The sequence below is a fragment of the Leucoraja erinacea genome, chromosome 6 (assembly GCF_028641065.1).
Source record: "Leucoraja erinacea ecotype New England chromosome 6, Leri_hhj_1, whole genome shotgun sequence".
Classification (NCBI taxonomy): Eukaryota; Metazoa; Chordata; class Chondrichthyes; order Rajiformes; family Rajidae; genus Leucoraja; species Leucoraja erinaceus.
Genome location: NC_073382.1, coordinates 87,045,433 through 87,063,885, shown reverse-complemented (window position 1 = coordinate 87,063,885; position 18,453 = coordinate 87,045,433). Strand labels below are relative to the sequence as shown.

The window sequence follows — 18,453 nt, the reverse complement described above, 5'->3', positions numbered from 1 at the left end:
CTCCGTCAATAGCAAGAATGTCCTTCCTCAAATTAGGAGACCAAAACTGCACACAATACTCCAGGTGTGGTCTCACTAGGGTGCTGTATAACTGCTGAAGGATCTCTTTGCTCCTATACTAAACTCCTCTCGTTATGAAGGCCTCCGGGTGCTCCGGTTTCCTTCCACATTTCAAAGATGTGTGGGCTTTTTGGTTCATTGGCCATCTGTAAATCTGCCCCTGCTGTGTAGTCAGTAGATCCACCAGTGGGAGATAGCCTCAGAATTAAAAGACGTTCTTTTAGGACGATGAGAAGGAATTTCTTTGGTCAAAGGAATCTGTGGAAGGCTTTGCTACAGGTGCTGTGGAGGCCAAGTCAATGGATATTTTCAAGGGAGAGGTACCGTATTTCCCAGCAATGAAGACGCTATTTTTTACACTAAAATAAGGCCCGTAAATGTACCTGTATCTTGGAGGCAGAAGGTTAGATTGTTAGCCAAGAAAGGTAGACTTGGCTCTCCCTCAGTACAGCAACATCAAGAACGATGTTGCTGTACTGAAGGATAGTCAAGTCTATCCCTCATTGCTGGCAGCTGATTTAAAAGGCAGCGCTGCTGGGGGGGGGGGGGGGGGGGGGGGGGGGGGGGGGAGTCCTTTCACAGCGTGTGGGGACTCTGGCCCGGGTCAGCACAAAGTAGCAAACTTGGCTGGACTGCCAGGCGTAAAGTTGCGGGGAGGGCAGGAGCGTTGGGGAAGGAGGGGGTCGGGAATCATGCCAGCAACTCACTCTGTAGCTCGGGGTGGCTGCGAGCGGCTGCCTGGATCAGACAGCAGAACCGGCTACCACCTCAGCGCCTTCTGCCATCCCGCCCGCCAGCCACGGTGTCCTTCGGCACAGGTGCAACCGGTGGAGGTGGTGGTTGGGGGTAGCTACTGGGAGTGCGTCTTCATTGCCGGGAAATACGGTAGATAGATTCTTGATTAGTATGGGCGTCGGGTTATGGGAGAAGGCAGCAGATTGGGATTGGGAGGGAGAGATAGATCAGCCATGATTGAATGGCGGAGAAGACTTGATTGGCTGAATGGCCTAATTCTGCTTATCACGTGTGATCATAAAAGTGGGATAACATAGAACTAGTGGGTCGAGTTGGAGTGGACTTGGTGGGCCGAAGGGTCTGTGTTCTTCCTGCATCTTTTCAATTCCATTCAATAAGAGCAACGCACCACAAAAGCTGTTCTACATTTGAAGTTCATTTCATCTGTATCTGAAAAAATGTAAAAATGACAATGATTCATTGTTATTTTCTGATAATAAATAACAGGCACAGCAGCAATAGAGTGGAGGAGCAGGGTGATGTGACTAAGGATCCATAAAATATCAAACCATAATTTTTGTAAACACTGTTGCCCCAAAGGAACATTTGTTTCCTATTAACGGCCATAAGGTTCTATCCATTTCTTTTTTAATTTAAAGGAGGAAAGTGTAGTAAAGAAACTCCCAAGTTGTAACATGCTGGTGTTTATAGTCTTCAAGACACTTTTATTGCAGCCTGGAGGATCTTGCATGGTATAATGGTGCAGTGCCAGTGAGCTACCAACACATACACATACCTAATGTCTTGATTTCAGCTAATCCTCATGGAAGAATCCTCTGCTGTCAGCTGACCTGTCGAATCATGTATTGCAATCACGGGTCAGAGTGTATTGTAGGTCAGAGCTACATTGATTTATTAAAGATGGAGTTTACGGAATTGGATTCTGCTTTAAGCAAAGGGTCAAACAGCACAGTAGCACATCAGGCCATCGCGGCGGTAGAGTTGATGCCTTATGGCATCAGAGACCCAGCCGGGTTCAATCCTGACCATAGGTGCTGTCTGTGTGGAGTTTGTACGTTCTCCCTGTGGCCGCGTGGGTTTCCTCCTCGTGCTCCAGTTTCCTCCCACACCTCAAAGACGTGCGGGGTTTGTTGGTTAATTGGCCTCTGTGAATTGTCTCTAGTGTGTAGGAAAGAACTAATGTATGGGTGATTGTTGGTTAGCCTGGACTCGGTCGGTGATCTCTAAACGCTGTATCTCGAAACGAAACTAAAGATGTGTTTTTTTAAATGCAGAGTGGTGTGTGCTTGGAATGAGCCAGCAGAGGTGGTGGTGGAGGCAGAGATGATGGTAGCATTTTACAGGCTTTTTGGATAGACGTGGATATGCAAGAAATAGAGCTGGGGATTATGTGCAGGCCGATGAGATGGCTTTAACTTGGCATTGTGGGACTAAGGGACTGCTCCTGTGTTTTACTCTTCTCTGTTCATCGTAGCAAGTACTAGCTTTCTAATCTCAGAGACTCCATCGTCAGGCCAGTTAGAAGGCAGATTGATGAAGAAGGGTTTCAGCCCGAATCGTTGCCTATTTCCTTTGCTCCATAGATGCTGCTGCACCTGCTGAGTTTCCCCAGCATTTTTGTGTACCTTTGATGAAATGGACTGAGGATCATTTAGTAAGACATAGAAGAAGCTTTCAAATACACGCAGATGATAACATTTGTTGGCGCAAGGAGTTGCAGGTGCTGAATCCTGAACAAAACGCAGAGTGGGAATAATTCAGCAGGGCAGGCAGCACTGTGGAGGGAATGGACAGACAACATTTTGGGTTGGGGCCCTTCAACTATTCGCTGCTACCAATTACCCTTGCCATCACGGTGATGAGAGGCCATCTCACCGGTGATGAGGATTTAGAATGGCAATACCAGAACATTCCAGCGAGTAGTTTGAAGGAATGAAGAGAGAAGGATTGATTGAGATTTCTAAATCAGGGATTCTTTCATAATTTGATTGCTTCATAATGGAAAGGGATTGTGGTACGATGGAACATGGTTGCAATGAACAATGAGCATCAGTGATTAGTGTGAGTATTCGGTGGCATGATGGCGCAGCGGTAGAATTGCTGCCTTACAGAGCTTTCAGCACCAGAGACGCGGGTTCGATCCCGACTACAGATTGCTGTCTGTACGGAGTTTGTACATTCTTCCCATGACCGCGTGGGTTTTCTCCGAAATCTTTGGTTTCTTCTCGCACTCCAAAGATGTACAGGTTGGTAGGTTAATTGGTTCAGTATAAATGTAACCATATAACCATATAACAATTACAGCACGGAAACAGGCCATCTCAGCCCTACAAGTCCGTGCCGAACAACTTTTTTTCCCCTTAGTCCCACCTGCCTGCACTCATACCATGACCCTCCATTCCCTTCTCATCCATATGCCTATCCAATTTATTTTTAAATGATACCAATGAACCTGCCTCCACCACTTCACTGGAAGCTCATTCCACACCGCTACCACTCTCTGAGTAAAGAAGTTCCCCCTCATATTACCCCTAAACTTCTGTCCCTTAATTCTGAAGTCATGTCCTCTTGTTTGAATCTTCCCTATTCTCAAAGGGAAAAGCTTGTCCACATCAACTCTGTCTATCCCTCTCATCATTTTAAAGACCTCTATCAAGTCCCCCCTTAACCTTCTGCGCTCCAGAGAATAAAGACCTAACTTATTCAACCTATCTCTGTAACTTAGTTGTTGAAACCCAGGCAACATTCTAGTAAATCTCCTCTGTACTCTCTCTATTTTGTTGACATCCTTCCTATAATTGGGCGACCAAAATTGTACACCATACTCCAGATTTGGTCTCACCAATGCCTTGTACAATTTTAACATTAAACATTTACATTTAACATTAAATGTAAATTGTTCCTTGTTTGAATAGGGTAGTGTTAATATGCGGGGATCGCTGGTTGGTGCTGACGCATTGGGCCGTGGGCCCTGTTTCCGCGCTGTATCTCTAAAACTTTAAAAAACAAAAAATAGGTTTTTTATGAAAAGGTTTTGAACCGTTGACCGTAGAGAGGTTGGGAAAGGTATGGAATAGTTTTGGAGTATCGTGATTCTAAAATGCAAATGTATAAATAAGGAAAAATAAATTAGTAGTTAGACTTCCCATCATACATCCATATCTTGATTGTATGAAAGTAGGCCCCATTCCAGTGAATGATCCGAGCAAAATGAGGTTATGCGTCCTCGAACCAGTTAATGCTATGAAATGTTCTGGATTGCGAGTTTAATTTGGGTTGTAATTCCATAGCTCTCTGAGAGTGACGACACAAGTAGACGGAGTGGTAAAGAAGGCATAGCATGCTTGCCTTCATTGGTCAACCCAGAAAGTGTTAGCTTCAGGAAGTCATGATGCAATTTTATAGGACTTTGGTCAGTCTGCGTTTGGAGTATTGCATGCAGTTCTTGTCACCCCATTACAGGAAGAATGTGGAGGCTTTGGAGAGCGTTGATAGGTGGTTTAGCAGAAATTAGAGGCTGAATTAGAGTAGAGGGTATTTTCTACAAGAAGTTTGACAGAGTTGGATTGTTTTCTCGGGAACTCCAGAGGTTGAGGGGAGACCTGGTCGAAGTATATGAAGTTGTGAGAGAAATATATCGGGTAGATAGTCAGAAACTTTGTCCCAGGATGGAAATATCAACAGCTAGATGGAGTAGCGGTAAGGTGAGATGAGCAAAATTTAAAGGAGTTGTGTGGGGCAAACCTTTTACATAGGGTGGTGGGTGTCTGGAACGCGCTGCCAGAGGTGGCAGTGGAGGCAGATACATTGGTATTATTTAAGAGACATTTGGATAGGCAGTTTAGATATTTGGACAGACAAGAGCCTGGTTCAACTCTATAACTAGGCTAGTAACTCCTCCAATGTCGGCCACATGAAGGGGCTAGTTATTGACGTGTACTCCATCAATGGTGCCGAAGTGGAGATAATGCCTTTCACTGTTTGCAGGGTCTTGACACAAAATGGGGACTGTCCACTTCCCTCCACTGATGCCGCCTGACCTACCGAGCTCCTCCAGCACTTTGTCTTTTGCTCATGGATAAGTGTGTTTGACGGGAAGGCCGTGTGCTTGCAGATCCTTGCTGATCAGCTGCAGGACTGTCTCGGCTTGGAGAGCACGTTGGAAGAATCAGCCCACTCCCGTCAGCAAGTTTGGACTGCTCTGCCTGTCCTGCCCAATGTTTTCAGCCATTGATCTGTGCCACTATTGTGAGCCCCAGCAGTCTCCTTTGGCACTGTTTATTTAGAGACTCAAAACAAATCCTTTGTGGCAAACCTTAATGCATCAAAAATGGGAAGATCTAAAAATCCTCTCAAGGAGATATTTTGTTTTCTTAAGTGGTAGGCTCAATGGGTCCAATATCGGTTTCCTGCTACTAAACAGGTCGTGAAACTGTATTCCTCAATTTTATATTATTTTGTGCTAAAAAACATTCATCGTTACAGCAAATCCCTCCTTACAGCTTAAAACTACAGTGCATGCTAACAATTAAACATGCCAGGTGATGAATTAGCCAAGTTCAAACCAAGGCCAGACTTTGTACACAATGCCCCTTTAACATTGGGGCCATCCTAAAGCAAACACTCTCTCTCCCTTAAAGGCCAAGCTTCAAGTTGTTCGACATGGGAAAGTTTATTTTATTGTGGTGAGGAATGAAAAACAGAATTATTAGTGAATTCCTTTTGTTAAGGGAGCCGACACGGAATTTGGTTTTATCGGGATGATGGAAGGCCGAGTGGTTTTCACCACACACTGAGTTGCAGCACTGAGGTGGGAACAAGCTCTTTAAACGGAGCCAATTCCTTCTACGTTGCAAACTTGCTCAGAGAAAGATATCTTCCCACCTTGCCACCGTCTCATTCCTTTCCCCAGTCTAGCCCCGTGGCACCCTGACACAAAAGCTGACGTGATCAACTTTATCAAATATCAAATCTTTCTGTGAATGGGGAAAAAAAAGAAAAGCAATTCTGTACAGTGACAAGCTTTTGTTGCATGCTAACGAGTCAGCAGAAAGACAATACATGATTACAATCGAGCAATCCACAGTGTACAGATACACGATATAGGGAATAATGTGAATAACGTTTAGTGCAAGGTAAAGCCCAATCAAAGATAGTCCGAGGATCTTCAATGAAGGTAGATAGTAGCTCAGGACTGGTGTCTAGTAGTTGGTAGGGTAGTTAGACATGCTGTTTATTCATTAAGAGGGATATCAGTTACCACCTATGTGTTTATTTAATTGCCACACTTCTCCAATGGATTCTGTAATACTTCCCTTGGGAAACTGATTCCTCGGGATCGGTGTACAAAATGATGAGATGAAAAGATCGGGTAATCACACAGTCTTGGCTAGAGTAGGGGAATCGAGAACATAGGACATAGGTTTAAGGTGAAGGGGGAAAGATTTAACGGGAACCTGAGGGATAACTGAGATAGTTACTATCGCAACGTTTAAGATACATTAAAACAGGTATCGAACAGGATAGGTTTAGTGGGATATATGGGCCAAAGGCAGGCAGGTGGGACATGTTCAGTACCCTGTTCCTGCCTTTTCCCCATATCCCCCGACTCCGATATCTTCAAGAGCCCGATCTAGCTCTCTCTTGAAAGTATCCAGAGAACCGGCCTCCACTGCCCTCCATTCCACAGACTCACAACTCTCTGTGAAAAAAAGGGTTTCCTCGTCTCCGTTCTAAATGGCTTACCCCTTATTCCTAAACTGTGGCCCCTAGTTCTGGACTCCCCCAACCTCGGGAACATGTTTCCTGCCTCTAGCATTTCCAAACCGTTAATAATCTTATATGTTTCAATAAGATTCCCTATCATTCTTCTAAACTCCAGAGTATACATGCCCATCCGCTCCATTCTCTCAGCATACGACAGTCCCGCCATCCCGGGAATTAACCTTGTAATCCTACGCTGCACTCCCTCAATAGCAAGAATGTCCTTCCTCATATTAGGGGACCAAAACTGCACACAATACCCCAGGTGTGGTCTCACCAAGGCCCTGTACAAGACTGTGCAAAAAAAAAAGAGACTTTAGTGCAAAAATATAACTAGAAAACAAGTCCATTGTAGTGCAAGAAGTGGACCGTCGTGTGTCGTTGTTGAGGTAGGATCAGAGATGTGCAGGTCGGTTCAAGACTTGATGGTTGCAGGAAAGTAACTGTTCCTGAACCTTGAGGTGTGGGACCTCAGGCTTCTGTACCTCCTGCAGCAGCAGCGAGAAAAGATGATTGATGCCGCATTCTTGAGGCAGCACCTGGTGTAGATGCTTTTGATGGTGGGAGGGCTGTGTCCGTGATGGACCGAGCTTAGCCCACCCCTCTCTGCAGCCACTTGTGTTCCTGAACGCTGGAATTGCTGTATCAGGCCACAATGCAATGAAACCGGATACTTTCTACAAAACATCTGTGGAGGCTTTGTTAGAGTATTCTAAGACTCTCTTTAAACATCTAAAAATGTAGAAGTGCTGGTGATTCCATCTCCATGCTGGGTCCACGAAAGGTCATCTTGAGATGTTAATGCCCAGGAATTTGAAGCTGCTAACTCTCTCCACCATCGACTCACCAATTTAAGAATTTTAGGTGACATGGACAGAATGATTAAATAACTCTGTAGAAATTGCCTAATTCCCACTTTTGTTGCATTTGGACGTCTTCAATGTGAAAGGCATGTATTTTTTAACTTCCTGCTGAGTACAAAAAATTCATATCCTCTATTTATTTTTGGACAGCATATCCAAAAAATGATCTGTTAGAATTTTAACTCCCCATTGTATGGCTATTGCATTTGGTCAGATATAGTGAAAGTAGCTGCCTGGTTAGTGAGATCTTTAAATGGTATTCATTGTGCTCTGAATTTTCCATTGCTTTTGCAACTTCTGTTGGAATACAGGACGAGGAACATTTGGGGGGATTGCCAGCCATGTTTTCTGGCTGCTTTGGCCAACAATTTAGATGGAGTTCATATTTAAGCGAGAATTGTTCATGTAGAATGTGGCCTGTGTGACTGTGGGACTACAAAAGGTTGTAAACACTGCCCAGTCCATCATCGGCTCTGACCTCCCTACCATCGAGGGGATCTATCGCAGTTGCTGCCTCTTAAAGGCTGGCAGCATCATCAAAGACCTACACCATCCTGGCCACATGCTCATCTCCTCGCTACCTTCAGGTGGAAGGTACAGGAGCCTGAAGACTGCAACGTCCAGGTTAAGGAATAGCCACTACCCCACAGCCATCAGGCTATTGAACTCAACTCAAACAAAATTCTGAACATGAATAGCCCATTATCTGTTTATTTGCACTTTATCTGTTTTATTTATTCATATATGTACCTGTATATATTTGTATAATGGTATATGGATACACTGATCTGTTCTGTATTCATGCCTTTATTGTGCTGCAGCAAAGCAAGAATTTCATTGTCCTATCTGGGACACATGACAATAAACTCTCTTGAATCTTGAAAGCATTTAGGTGTCAAGAGAGGACTGATCAGACGAACGTAGTAGATTGTTTGCACTCAAGGTTCCTCCATCGTTTCCTTCAACTTCACTCCATTAAATGGGTTGGCCAGCATCTGTGGATGCAAAGGGTTGGCCATTTCAGGTTGAGACCTTGAGTGATGGTTGACAGTGCTGAGAGTAGATTGCCAGGAGAAGCAACCGAGAGGGAAGGGTGAGGCACGAGCTGGTACGTGACGGGTGGAACCAGTTTAGGGGCCAGGTTGGTGGAGGGTGCATGGCAATGTTGAGACTGAGGATGCAAAACAGATTTTGGGGTGGGGACAGGAGGGAGGGTGGAGGAGGAGAGAGTTGGGGAGAGAGGTATAGAACTAGTCTGAAGAAGGGTCTCAACCTGAAACGTCATCCATTCCTTCTCTGCAGAGTTGCTGCCTGGCCCGCTGAGTTGCTGGAGGGTTTGGTGCCGATCTTCAGTGTATAACCAGCACCTGCAGTTCCTTCTTGAACACTCTGAACTATAACAGCCTATTACACTTCATCTGTTTATTTCTGTGTGTACATATATATTCTATGGTATATGGCCACACTGATCTGTTCTGTATTTATGCCTACTATATTGTGTTGTGCTGCAGCAAGCAAGAATTTCATTGTCCTATCTGGGACACATGACAATGAACTCTCTTGACTTGACTTGACTTCCTACATAATAGTATTAGGCAGATGGAACTGGCAGGGTGTGTAAGCGGCAATGTAAATGTTGAGATTGAGGGAGAGGGGGTTGAATTCGGCAAATGGTACGGTGGGGAGGTAGAGAGCAGAGCTGGACTAGAATTCGATGAGGGGGGTGAGGGACAAAGGGAACCGGAAAGTTGAAACAAGGAAGAGACCCAGGTAGGTGAGTGTGTGGGAGATGGTAGATGGAACAGGTGGGGAAGGGTGATGAGTCTTGGTGGCAAGGGGGTGCGGGATGGGGAAAATGAACAAGCAGAAGATGCAGTGTTGATCTTACAGTTCATTTGGACTTACCGTGGCAGCGGGGAAGGCTGTGAGGCCAGAGAGGTTGGGTGCGACTGGTTAGGGGATTGAAATGTGCTGCAGTTATGTACTGAATATGGATTGTAATATCCAATCCAGCTGCTAGGGTGTTTTTGAACAACTTTCAGAAGTCTGACAAACCTTTGAACGAGGAGCCCAATCATCGAGTCACTCAGCATGGAAAGAGGCCCTTCTGCCCTACTTACCCACACTGGCCAATTAGTCCCACCTGCCTGTGCTTGGCCCATGTCCCTCTAAACCTGTTCCATCCATGTACCTGCCTAACTGTTTCTTAAACGTTGTGATAGTCCCTACTTCAACTATCTCGTCCGGCAGTTCGTTCCATACACCCACCACCCTTTCTGTGAAAAAGTTACCACTCGGATTCCTATTCAATCTTTCTCCCTTCATGCATTTCGTTGCATTTCGTTGTCTGAACCTATGTCCTCTGGTTCTCGACTCCCCAACTCTGAGCGAGACTCCACTTCTACCTCAGATAGACACAAATAACTGGAGTGACTCAGCAGGACAGGCAGCATCTCTGGAGAGAAGGAATGGATGATGTTTCGGGGGAGACCCTTCTTCAGACTACCTGATCTATTTCTCTATAAACCTGTGATATGCCAGCATGTGAAAGAAATGAACCAGAAGAGTCCACTGGTTTGCTTTCAGTTTGTTCTAATTTTATCGCAGTAATTTTTTACTTGCCATTCCACTGTGTATGTGCGCCCATGTGCGCGAGTCCGTCCCTTTGTGTGTGTGTGTGTGCGTGTCCTTCCGTTTTCCGTTTGTGTGTGTGTCTGGTCATTATCCTTAAACTGTTTTCTGGCATTTCAATTATGTCACAACTTTGTGCTGAAGCGGCATAACAAAGCATTCTTTCTCGGGAACCCTTTCAATGGCCCCATTTTCACCATGGTCCAGCGGGGAGCTTTAATTGTTCGGGGGGGGGGGGGGGAGGAAGAGAACTTGGTTGGTCTGAAAGTGTAACCGGAGCACCTCTTAGATTTAAGTGTTCATTTAAGCGACTTCAGAGTCTTGTAAGAGTTTTGTTTAAGGACAGGCCAGGGAACTGCAGGCTGGTGAGCCTCACGTCATAGGTGCCAAATTTGCGGGAGGGGATTGGTAAGGAGAGGGTCTGCCAGCATTTGGATAGGCACACAGTGTCTGCGCCGAACCTGATGCCAAGATAAATTAATCTCATCATCCGCATATGATCCAGATCTTTCATGCCTTGCATATCCATGTGCCTGTCTAAAAGCCTCTTTAATACCACTATCGTATCTCCTCCCTTAGCAGCATGTTCCAGGTACCCACAACATCTCCTTTAAGCTCTCCCCCTTTAGTTAGCTTTGTTTATTTTTATGTGTACCGCGGTACAGTGAAAAAGCTTTTCTGACAAAGCTATGCCTTCTTTCACATTTCCACCCTGGGGAAAAATGTTCTGACTGTCTATCCTACCTGTGTGTCTCATAATGTTATACACTTCTCTCAGATCTTCCCTCAACCACCATTGTTCCATAGAAAACAATCCAAGTCTGTCTAATCTTCACTTGTAGCTAATACGTTCTAATCTAGGCAGCATTCTGGTAAACCTCTCCTCCAAAGCCTCGCATCCTCTCTGGGGGAGGAATGGGGCAACCAGAACTGCAGGCAGTACTTCAAATGCAGTCAAACAAAATATTTTATTCGTGTACCACTGATTCGTGATAGTATCGCACTAGTGGTGACCTTTTATCCACGCAGGTGTAGACAGGAAATAATCCATCCGATAAAGCACACAGGGCAATACAGCTACATTTCTTAAGTGCATGCATACTCCACTGAGAGTTACTGACACTGAGTACCAGAAATAAGCATATTCTACAAAACATTGGAAGGGTAATTTGTTTCATCGTAGAATGCATCTCTTGGTCTCCCTTTGAGAGTTACTTTCTACATCCAAACTACAATCTTTTCTTTCCTTTAGAAAGTGTAAAACAGTGAACATTATACACACATATCTCCCTCCCTGATGAATGTCCAACCCAGGCAATGATGAGCACGCTAGGCACAGAAGCAGATCAACAAACTCATTACAATCGCTCCACTCTTTTAAATCTCTATTCCTGCAGCAACATTTATTCCGCTGTAAATGAGTCTATCGTAATCATGTATTGTCTTTCCGCTGACTGGATAGCACGCAACAAAAGCTTTTCACTGTACCTCGGTACACGTGACAATTAACTAAACTAAATTAGAGAAAGAAAAATGCCATGAAAAAATTATTTTGCAATGCTTTCCAAAAATGCTGGAGAAACTCAGAGGGTGAGGCAACATCCATGGAGCGAAGGAAATAGGCGACGTTTCGGGTCGAGACCCTTCTTCAGACTGATGTGGGGGTGGGGGGGGGAAGGGAGGGAAGAAGAAAGGAAGATGTGGAGATAGTGGGCTTTGGGAGAGCTGGGAAGGGGAGGGGAAGGAGGGAGAAAACAGGGAGTACCTGAAATTGGAGAAGTCCATGTTCATACCGCTGGGTTGTAAACTACCCAAGCAAAATATGAGGTGCTGCTCCTCCAATTTACGGTGGGCCTCTCTCTGGTCATGGAGGAGGCCCAGGACAGAAAGGTCGGATTCTGAATGGGAGGGGGAGTTGAAGTGCTGAGCCACCGGGAGATCAGGTTGGTTATTGCGAACTGAGCGGAGGTGTTGGGCGAAGCGATCGCCAAGCCCATGATGTAGAGCAGCTGACACCTAGAGCAGCGGATGCAATAGATGAGGTTGGAGGAGGTGCAGGTGAACCTCTGCCTCACCTGGAAGGACCTGCCAAGCTTTACTGTGTTTGATGCCACTGTGGAGTATTCTGAAACCACTTACAGTTCTGGTCCCCCCGATGCCTGTAAAATCTAGGTTCTCTTGTGTTTGCTTTCACAGGTTCCCCCTGTATCCAAGAGGTGGTGAGAAGTTTCAGTTTGAATATGGAGTTTATCTACTAAACAAAAATATCGCACAGGTAGGTGTGATGGGGAGAAGGCAGGAGGAGTAAGTGAAACGTATAAGTTAGTGCTCTGTGGGTGGTGAAATGTTTGCATGTAATGGGGGAGGGGGGAGCACTGGAAGTGTTCTCAATTAACAGCATTTTTGATAAGCTTCAAACTGTGCATCAGTCCACAAATATTTGGTCGCTGCATTTTCATCATTGTGTGGATCGGATTGTGTGGTTCAGGTTCAAGATCTCCAGGTTCAAGAACAGCCTCTTCCCAACAGCTATCAGGCACTTGAACACTGTACTACACTAAACACACCCCTGCATCATAAACTATGATCTATTATAGACTCTATCTTGGGTTCACCGCATACATTGATTTAGCGCTGTTATGATCAGGCTAGCTAGTTTACTGATTATTAGAGTCGTGCAGTGTGGAAACAGCCCCTTCTGCCCAAATTGCCCACACCAACCAACATGTCCCATCTGCACTAGTCCCACCTGCTTGTGTTTGTGTTTGGCCATATCCCTCTAAACCAGGGGTGCGCAACCTTGTTCTGCATAGGGGCCGGGACGCATGTCTGTGAGCGGATGTCGGGCCGCATCTATCACGTGTACACACGGATCCCGCCCCGGATGGCAGGCATCAAATCACGTGTTCACATGGATCCCGCCCCTTCGAGGACACCACCTGGAGCACTGGCCCCTAGTTACGGGCGCTCACCAACATGGCATACCTAGTTACGGGCGCTCACCAACATGGTGTCCCTAGTTACGGGCACTCACCAACATGGTGTCCCTAGCTACGGGAGCTTACCAACATGGCATCCCTAGTTACGGGTGCTCACCAACATGGCGTCCCTAGTTACGGGTGTTCACCAACATGGTGTCCCTAGTTACGGGCGCTCACCAACATGGCTTCCCTAGTTACGGGTGCTCACCAACATGGCGTCCGTAGTTACGGGTGTTCACCAACATGGCGTCCCTAGTTACGGGCGCTCACCAACATGGCGTCCCATAGTTACGGGCGCTCACCAACATGGCGTCCCTAGTTACGGGCGGTCACCAACATGGCGTACCCTACGGACCATTGCCTTGGCTCTGGCCTGAAGGCGGTGGCTCAAATACACTCACTCACTCGTCCCCGGCCTATTGACAACCCCGATCCCCACAGTGAAGCCCAGGCACAGAAGGTGCGCGGCCGTACCGGCGACTTTGCGCAGGATGCGGTACATCCAGAGCTCGGCGCTCAGCGGTAGCCTGTGAAGGCCTCCTTGCGTCCTTGCATCACCGCACCTGAGCGCCTCGGGCCTGGGAGGTACCGGAGATGAAGGAAGTCTGCGGGCCGGATGAGTACGGGAAAAAAAATACGCCTGCGGGCCGGATGATTTCGGGTCACGGGCCACATTCGGCCCTGGGGCCGTAGGTTGCCGACCCCTGCTCTAAACCTAACCTATCCATGTACCTGTCTAAATGTTTTCTTCAACTTTGCGATAGTCCCCGTCTCAACTACTTCCTCTGGCAACTTGTTCCATGCTCCCACCACCCTTTTTAAAAATAAAAAAATCACCCCTCATGTTCCTATTAAATCTCTTCCCCCCCCTTCCTCACCTGAAACCTATGTCCTCTGGCTCTCGGTTCTTGACAAAAGACCTGATCTATTCTCTCAATAATTTATTATATTATTGATTATTGTACATATAATTGTCTTATTGTGTTCGTGGGCCAAGAAAGCAACAAGTAAGAATATAATTGTTCCCTTGCTGCTACTTCTGCCAATTACAGCTTTCCTTCCACAGTGATTCATTTCTGAGAAAAGTAGGAATTTATTTCTGGAAGCAAAGCAAAAGTAGTCGACCTACCGGCCTCTCAATCCTGATATGCTGATAAACTAAACCAAAGCTTCCCTTTATCTCTACTCCTGCCTTACCTCTGCAGCCCTTAATAACCATCCCTAACAGAAAAAGAGAACATTTCTTCTTCAGAGACTGTTCAAACTTGGCTGTTTGTGGAAATGTTGATAACCAGTGGGATTAAATGCTATTTTGTATCCTTGTTATGGAAAATAACTTGCATCTCCCACAGCCCACTGTCTCCGCATCTTCCTCTCTCCTTCCCTCCCCCACATCAGTCTGAAGAAGGGTCTCAACCCGAAACGTTACCTTTTTCTTCGCTCCATAGATGCTGCCTCTACTGCTGAGTTTCTCCAGCATTTTTATCTACCTTGCATTAGTAAAGCATTTTTGCATCCTTTTCATGGTTCCAAAGTATTCTTCATGATATGAACATCACATGAACTGCAGATGCTGAAATCTTGAGCAAAACAGAATGTAACTCGGCAGGGCAGGCAGCATCCATGAGGGGGGATGGATAGGTGATGTGTCGGGTCAGGACCTTTCTTCACATTGATTCTGATCAATTAGTCTGAAGAAGACCCCCGACCTGAAGCATCGCCTATCCATTCCCTCCATGGATGCTGCCTGACCTGCCGAGTTGCTATGTCTACATTTGATGCCTTAGAAAAGCAGCCACCCTGGTCATTCCCTCTCCCTTTTCCCTTTTCCGGCTGATGGTACAGAAGCTTGAAAGCGCACACCTCCAGACTCGGGAACAGCTTCTTCCCCTCTGTTGTCAGGCTTCTGAACGGTCCTTCCATAAGCTAGGGTGCTGAGCGATTCACCTCTACCCCATTGTGGACATTGAACGTTGTGGATGGAACTGATGCTCTACAATGCTGAGAACTGTATTCCGTACTCTGTATCTTCCTCAATACTCTATCTATTGTAGTTGAGTTTGGCTTGATTGTATTCATGATGGTACCATAAATTTCACCACTAACTTCCATCCGGCACTCAAATTCACCTGGACCTCACTATCTCCATCACAGGTAACAGACTACTGACCGATATCTACTACAACCTCACTGACTCCCATGGCTATCTAGACTACACTTCTTCCCACCCTGTTTCCTGTAAGGGCTCTATCCCAATTCCTCCGTCTACGCCGCATCTGCACCCAGGATGAGGTGTTCCACATCAGGGCATCGGAGGTGTCCTCATTCTTTAGGGAATGGGGGTTCTCCTCTTCAACTATAGATGAGGTTCTCACCAGGGTCTCCTCTATATCCCGTAGCTCCGCTCTCACTCCCCGTCCCCCACCCTAACCTCCCCTCCACTCGTAACAAGGACAGAGTCCCCCTTGTCCTCACCTTCCACCCCGCCAGCCGTCACATACAACAGATAATCCTCCGATATTTTTGCCACCTCCAACAGGATCCCACCACTGGCCACATCTCCCCATCTCCCCATCTCCCCCCTTTCGACTTTCTGCAGAGACCGCTCCCTCCGTAACTCCCTGGTCAATTTGTCCCTTCCCACCCAAACCACCCCCTCCCCTGGTATTTTCCCTTGCAACTGCAAGAAATGCTACACTTGTCGCTTTACCTCCCCCCTTGACTCCATCCAAGGACCCAAGCAGTCTTTCCAGGTGAGGCAGAGGTTCATCTGCACCTCCTCCAACCTCATCTATTGCATCCGCTGCTCTAGGTGTCAGCTGCTCTACATCGGTGAGACCAAGCGCAGGCTTGGCGATCGCTTCGCCCAACACCTCCGCTCGGTATGCACTAACCAACCTGATCTCCCGGTGGCTCAGCACTTCAACTCCCCTTCCCATTCCATATCCGACCTTTCTGTCCTGGGCCTCCTCCATGGCCAGAGTGAGTCCCACTGCAAATTGGAGGGGCAGCATCTCATATTTCGCTTGGGCAGTTTACACCCCAGCGGTATGAACATTGACTTCTCCAATTTCAGGTAGTCCTTGCTTTCTCCCTCCCTCCTTCCCCTTCCCTTCCCAGCTCTCCCACAGCCCACTGTCTCCGCCTCTTCCTTTCTTCGTCCTGCCCCTCCCACCTCCACATCAGTCAGAAGAAGGGTCTTGACCCGAAACCCCACCTATTCCTTCGCTCCATAGATGTTGCCTCGCCCGCTCCAGCATTTTTGTCTACCTTCGATTTTTCCACCATCCGCAGTTCCTTCTTAAACGTACCGTATATCTGATCTGTTTAGATAGCATGCAGAACATAGCTTTTCACTGTACCTCGGTACACATGACAATAATGAACCTAAACCTTAAATCTAAACCACTTTGTTTTGTTCACCAAATGAAGTACTCTTGAAGTCATCCCATTCCTCCTCTATATCAGCATCCGTGCCTAATGTTGAGCCCATGATAGTCCAGCACTCAGGAGAGATACATATATTTTACCTCTAATTGTAAGGATAATTGGTTTCCTTGTTGAATGTATATCTTGTTCTCCCTTTATTGGGAGATCTATTCTGTATCCAAATGGTGACGGGGTTTTTTTTTGTTTGGAAAGTGTAAAACAGTGAGCTGTACATATTTGATAATAACCTCAAGTTTTATATACCTCTCGTACCTCAATGGTAACCTGCGGTTCCATGCAGTACCACAGTTAATCAGAGACAGAAAACTGGTCATTCAGCTACTTCACAGATGTTGATTATTCTAGATAGACTTGTACATTTTTTTTGAAACCTTAGCTGCAGCAGCGTACTGTTTTTTATTAGCTGTGAATGCATATCCTTGACAATTGTGAGCTTTAGTGTCCTGAGGCCAATTTGGCTCAGTTTCCTATTCTCCGTCAGGACCGTACTTTATCTTTATGTGAGAGGCAGTTGTTGTGCTCAGGTCCATATCAACAGGCAAGATGAAAAGAAAATACTCTGTACTCAATATTGACTCCATCAATAAAAGATAGACATAAAATGCTGGAGTAACTCAGCAGGTCAGGCAGCAACTCTGGAGAAAATCACTAGGTGTCATTTTGGGGCAGGACTCTTCTTCAGGCCAGGATTGACCAGGCTAAGCCAGGGCTGGGACCAGATGACCTCAAGCAGAGAGGTTCCCTGAAGAAGGGTCTCAACACGTAACGCTCCTTCTCTCCAGAGATACTGCCTGTCCGGCTGAGTTACTCCAGCTTTTTGTGTCCACACATGGGCAACTGATAGTAGGTAGATACAGATGAGGGCGGTGATTGGCACATAGGAGGACAAGGACCAGAGATGAAAAGGATGCAAATGGCCATGAGGTGACGAGAGCAGAGGCATTATAGTGAGAACAAAGGAAGTGATTTGGATGAAAGCGGACAGAGGGATGAGGAAAGTGGATGGGATAGGGGAAGGAAAAAACAGGAGAGATGGGTTGTTGGTTCGTTAGCTAAGATTGGAGAATTTAATGTTCAGCCCATTGGGTTGTAAGGAACCCATGCGTAATATGTTGTCATTTGTTGTCATTTGAACCTCATTGAGGTTCAAACGAAATTTGGTTTCTGCAGTCGTACACACAAGAAAAAGATCCAAGACACAACACAATTTACACAAACATCCATCACAGTGAATCTCCTCCTCACTGTGATGGAAGGCAAAGTCTTATCTCTCCCCTGCACTCCTCATTCTTCTCCCGATGTCAGAGTCAAAGCCCCCGGCGGGCGATGGTAAGTGTCCCGCGGCCATTAAAGCCGCGCCGGGTGATGCAAGGCCACGCTCCGGGTCTTGGTGATGGAGCCCCCGTCGTGCGCTAGCAAAGTCCCACGGCCGTTAAAACCGTGCCGGGCGATTTTCACCCCCGCAACTCGGGCGGGAGACGTCGCCGTTGCGGAAGCCCCGAAAAGCGGTCTCCCAGCAGGGACCCGCGGGCTCCCGGTGTTACCGTCCACCAGACCTGCGGTTGGAGCCTCCGAATCTTCTGGGTCGGGTCGCAGCAGCGCGCCACCACCGCTCCTCCCGCTCCGAACTCGGCCAGCTCCACGATGGTGGGTAAGTCCGCAGGCTCCACGACTGGAGCCCCAGGTCGTTCCGGTTGGAGGCCGCCCACAACTAGGCCCCAACGACAACGGAGACCCAACAGAGAAGATTCTCCATGCAGGGGAAAGATTCTCCATGCAGGGGAAATATTTTAAAAGTTTCCCCCCCGCCCCCCCCCACACACATACCCAGTTTTAAAAAAATAAATATATTTAAACTACATTTAAACGAGACAAAAAATTTTAAAAACGACAGACGGACTGCAGAGGCCGCTGCGACGTGAGTCGCGCCGCCCACCCAAAATATGAGG

The 18,453-nt window shown here is 46.7% G+C and overlaps 1 protein-coding gene across 4 annotated transcripts in view; it reads left to right on the top strand.

Moving 5' to 3' along the window:
* uvrag (UV radiation resistance associated gene) overlaps positions 1 to 18,453 on the top strand; it is a 314,525-nt gene that overhangs the window by 225,141 nt on the left and 70,931 nt on the right. For all 4 annotated transcript variants that reach the window (XM_055637544.1, XM_055637543.1, XM_055637546.1 and 1 more), the window contains one exon: positions 12,270 to 12,348. In XM_055637544.1, the coding sequence (XP_055493519.1) occupies positions 12,270 to 12,348 (79 nt within the window). The remainder of the gene's footprint in view (positions 1 to 12,269; positions 12,349 to 18,453) is intronic.